General features: G+C 44.5%; 1 protein-coding gene across 2 annotated transcripts in view; it reads left to right on the top strand.

The window, feature by feature from the left end:
• Positions 1-5,000, top strand: part of LOC138976321 (transcription intermediary factor 1-alpha-like) — a 46,752-nt gene that overhangs the window by 2,085 nt on the left and 39,667 nt on the right. The window contains exons 2-3 of one of the 2 annotated variants that reach the window (XM_070349185.1): positions 2,992-4,125; positions 4,710-4,853. In XM_070349185.1, the coding sequence (XP_070205286.1) occupies positions 3,007-4,125; positions 4,710-4,853 (1,263 nt within the window). In that variant the 5' untranslated portion in view covers positions 2,992-3,006. Of the gene's footprint in view, positions 1-2,380; positions 4,126-4,709; positions 4,854-5,000 lie in introns of those variants that run through there. The other variant, XM_070349184.1, reaches the window with a different exon arrangement.

Genomic DNA, 5,000 nt, shown 5'->3' with positions numbered 1-5,000 from the left:
ATTTTTTATTAATGCTTTTGTGAACAAGAAACAATTGACAAGTGGCTCTATCCCATCCCCCCCCCCCCCCTTTCCCCGTCGCGATATAACCTTCGTGGTTGAAAACGACGTTAAACACCAAATAAAGAAAGACAGAAAGAACATTTCTACTTTCTGTTTCCGGGAAATGGTGTTTCTGTTTGCTTGAAACGACCATCGGTGTGAGACACACAGGGAGCTAGCTATAGTGTTGATGTGTGTGGCTTACACACTGCTTGCCTTGCTGTGTTTGTGTCGTGGTATTTATATATACCCGTTCTCTTTTCGGCTGAGGTATTTTATTTCATGATTAACAAGACTGATGTTGATCCAATTATTTGCTACGTTAAAACCATTATCAATGTTCGTCGAGTATGTTGTACTGTGCACAGAAAACTTAGTGTGTTTGCATTTTACAAACTGCGTGGTATATACACGAATATGCGGATAGGTGCAATTTGTCGCTTGCATAATGGCTGATATTTAGTGTGTCCATGATGGTATTTATGCTGTAGTTGTTAAAGTGTTATCGAACTGTGTGTGTCTGTCCGGTGTTGCTGTGCCGCGTGGAAGTGTGCCAGCCCCATGCTATAATCTACGTGCTACCTTGCCTATCTGTGATATATGTTTTATAGAGCGTTTCACGCGGGGCACGTAGTCGTTGACTCACAAGTCGTACAGATTAAACTACCGTGTATGTTTGCACAATTGTACTTCCTTGTTCCAGGGCCGGACCAAATTCGTTTGAGGGGGGGGGGGGGGGGTTCCAACTGAAGGCAGGGGTCCAAAGTCCACTTTTTTTTTCTCTGAGAGGTACATTGGATGGCCAGGGGGGGGGGGGGGGAACCCCAGGAACCCCCCCCCCCCCCCCCCCCCAGATCCGGCCCTGTTGTTCAGTGGTGTGATGTATGTTATGAGATGTATTTAGTGCTCGAAATTCTTCTTGTTTTTGTAAACATACGTGTCTATTAATGTCACGTTTTGTCTCTGTTGAAAATAGATTTGTATTTCAACAGTTCATATGTTGTGCTAATATGTCAAAAGCACACGTACGTACACACACACACACACACACACACACACACACACACACATACACACACACACACACACACGCCCGCACACACACACACACACACACACATTCACACACACAATAACACAACTACACACACACATAGTGGTCATAGTATGTTTGGTTATGTTTGGTCGTTATCTTTGTCTGTGCGTGTATAGTTTGTTGGTTATGTTTGGTCGGTTTCTTTGCCTGTGCGTGTATAGTATGCTTGGTCGATGTATGTATTGTAAAGCGCTAAGAGTAGACATTTTTCTAGAATAGCGCTATAAAAGTTTGCATTATTATTATTATTACAATCAGACACACATGTACGTACACATATAAACACACACACACACACACACACACACACACACAGACACATACACACACATACACACACACACACACACACACACACACACACACACACACACACACACACACACACACACACACACACATGTATACATGTGTTTGTTGTATCCAGGATCAGATTGCTTTTCGTTACTTTTGTACATGTACATTTTTGATTAAAAAATTGAAGTGCTTTTAAGAAAGAAAAGTTTGTGCTTGATATATACCTGTTTGAAGCAAGAACTCCTGGTTTCAGATAAGGTGTAACGGCATGACAGGGCTTAACAGTCAGACAACTGTTTTAAGAAAGCTTCAGTAAACTAATGCTTACGAAAGTCACAATGTTAAATTGCTTCGTACGTCTTTGTTTCATGAACAGTGCCCTTGGTTTTGGTACCGTTGTGTTCAGTACTAAGACTCTGCACTTTCCTTTGATATAAGGCTCACTGTGTATAACTGGATAAAACACGTGATAATCGCTAATGAATAAAGTAATTAGTTGGTTCTGATTAAGGTACATACAGCAACTAATTGGAACCATGCAGTGTTGTGGATATCACCGCATTAGTTGGACTAGATCCTTATGTACCCGTCTACGTATGTTTGGTTTTAAATATCTGGAAGAGGAAGTAGATCTTTTGGAAAATATGAAATGCAAATGGCGGCCTTAATTAATATTTTGTTGATATCCACTTCCTCTAGCAGATAATCAAAACTTAACATACGTAGACGGGCACATAAGGATGTAGACAATCTATTGCGGTGATACCATCCTCACTGCATAGTTCCAATTAGTCGCTGTAGGCTATGTACCTTAATCGGACACAACAATAACTACTTCCTTTTTAGCGACTACCGTGTTCGATCCAGTTATACACAGTGAGCCTTAGTTATATCAAAGGGAAGTGCATAGTCTTAGGAACGCAACAATACCAAAATCAAGAGTACTGGTCAAGAATGAAAGACGCACGACGCAATTGAAATCTTTGACTTTTGTACATATTAGTTGACTTAACCTCCAGCCTTTACTTCTGATTCTGTGTTCGTGGGCCGCAACTTCCACGTGCATTTGTTTATGCTGTTATTAGGTCTTTTTGAACGAGAAGGCATTTGGGTGGTCATAGCTTGTCTGTGAAATAAAAAAGGTCTTGTCGAGGAGTATTCTTCAGTTTGTAAACTAGTCTTAATAAAGACCGAATTAACATGAAACCGCACACATTACTTGTCACTGGTATTTAAAAGGTTCATGACCATTCTTTGATCCGTCAATTTGCGAAGTAGTAGTGGTAGTGGTAGTGGTAGTGGTGGTGGTAGTGGTGGTGGTGATGGTAGTAGTAGTAGTAGTAGTAGTGGTAGTAGTAGTAGTAGTAGTAGTAGTAGTAGTAGTAGTAGTAGTAGTAGTAGTAGTAGTAGTAGTAGTAGTAGTAGTAGTACTTGTTGTTGCTGCTGCTATTGCAGTGATGGTTGTAACATAAGAGATTGCTGTTCCTGCAAATGCTGTTTTTATGAATGTGCCTAAGTTTTGCTTGTCACTTACTTTTACTCGTTAGTGATTTCAGGACTAGTTCGTAGCCATGGCAACGGCGGCTGGTGCAAGTACAGCGGACACTGAGACAGAATGCTCCGTGTGTCACGAGCTGTTCAAGAACCCCAAACTGCTGCCCTGTGCTCACGTCCTGTGTCGCCACTGTCTTCTCTCCTGGCTCGCCTCCAACCCCGAGGCCCTCTGTCCGCTCTGCAGGGGCGCCATCGCGGACCCCAAAGAGAAAAGCAAGACGAAGGGGTGGGAGGAGACGGTGGACGCCTTACCCGATGACGTCGCCATGGCAGCGCTAGTGGAGAGTACACGTGTACTGAGCCAGGATCACGTGTGTGTGGGATGCAAGTCAGCGGCTGTGTCTATCTGTCTCGACTGTTGCGAAATGATGTGCCAGTCTTGCAGTGATCTGCACAAGAAATTCGCCATGGCACGTGACCACAAAGTGGAAGACCTGTCCAGCATGACAGCGGAAGAGCTAGCCGCCAGTCAGCCTGACCACTGCAGCGTGCACACCAGCAAGCCCTGCGAGCTCTTCTGTCCCACTCACGGGGCCGCCATTTGCCACCTGTGTGCCAGCGCCAAGCACCGCGCATGCCCAGACTTGACGGAACTGGCGGAAGCGGCAGACAAGTCACGTGAGGAGCTCAGTCAGATGGTGACGTCACTGCTGACAGAAGAGCAGCAGCTGGAAGAAGCTGTGGCAGCGTTGGAGCGCCACCTGGAGGCCACGGAGAAAGTGGTGCATGAAGCTGTTGCTGAGATCGACAGGACCTGCGACCAGTTAGAGAAATCCGTCAAGGAATGCAGGCGTCGTCTGAAGAAGATGACGCTCGATGCCAAGGCCAAGGTGAAGGACACAGTCTTAGCCGTCAAGGTCACCTTGTTGGATCATCGAGGCAGGCTGACGTCACACCGACGTGTTGCTGATCGAACAACCAGAAGGTCCACTAATAAAGGGGTGTGTGACGTCACTCGTGCTCTGAGGGACCGTGTGATGGACATACTGGTCACTTGTGGTCAACGCCGAGCGGACTTGAAGTCGGTTTACATGGTAACGCTGACAATTGACGCTGCCGCAGTGGCCCGCATTGAAAAGGAACTGTCGGAGCTTGGTCAGGTGAAGATAAGCCCTGCGTCTGTCGGTCCTGTTCAGGTGAGAACATCTATAATGGTTTTTGTTGTTGTTGTTGTTGTTGATTTTTACCCTCTGATAGTCAGCCTGTGAACGGTTGACTAAAATACAGAAACGCCGTCGCATTTAGTTTACACAATGAAAAAGGTTATATTTTAATTGGATTCATTGCGAAGCGCACTAACATTATTTTGTACTTTTTAAGACGAGAACCATAGAAACAGAGAAAATACCATCATTATCATATTTCAAAATTGGAATAAGTTTTCATTAAAATAAAACATGCCTGCATTGATAACATTATCTCAACTTTACTTTTTCAACAAATAACGTGTATTTCTCTAAAGTTGGCATGGCGATGCAGCATTCTAGACACAAATATGGCAAACGTCGGTAGGAAACAAACGCTATTTTGTCACAGTCTAGCTACGACAATTTCGTTATTCCCTGATACACTTGACGATTCACTTTGAGTACTTTGCATACGTTACAACAACCTCTGCTGCGATGAATATAATGATTACGTTTTGTTTGCATCTCGTCATCAGTCCTTTGGGTTGTTGATTGGTGAATGATTAAATGTTTGTGATGTATCGTTGTTTCAGAGCCTTGGGTGGCGTTTTCACACAAACCACGGGAAGAACATTGCACTGAGCAACGACGGTCTGACAGCAGAGAGAGGGAGGGGTGATGAACTGAATGGTATTGTTGTTGCTGACCAGCCCATGGTGCCCGACGTGTTGTATGAGGTGTGTGTGTGTGTGTGTGTGTAGGTGTGTGTGTGTGTGTGTGTGTGTGTGTGTGTGTGTGTGTGTGTGCGCGTGTATACATGTGTGTGTGTGTGTATGAGTGTGTGTGTGTGTGTGTGTGTGTGTGTGTGTGTGTGTGTGTGTGTG

Source organism: Littorina saxatilis, linkage group LG9 (genome assembly GCF_037325665.1).
Source record: "Littorina saxatilis isolate snail1 linkage group LG9, US_GU_Lsax_2.0, whole genome shotgun sequence".
NCBI classification, from domain to species: Eukaryota; Metazoa; Mollusca; class Gastropoda; order Littorinimorpha; family Littorinidae; genus Littorina; species Littorina saxatilis.
The sequence above is the reverse complement of the archived record's forward strand: the minus strand, read 5'-3'. Positions and strand labels throughout refer to the sequence as shown.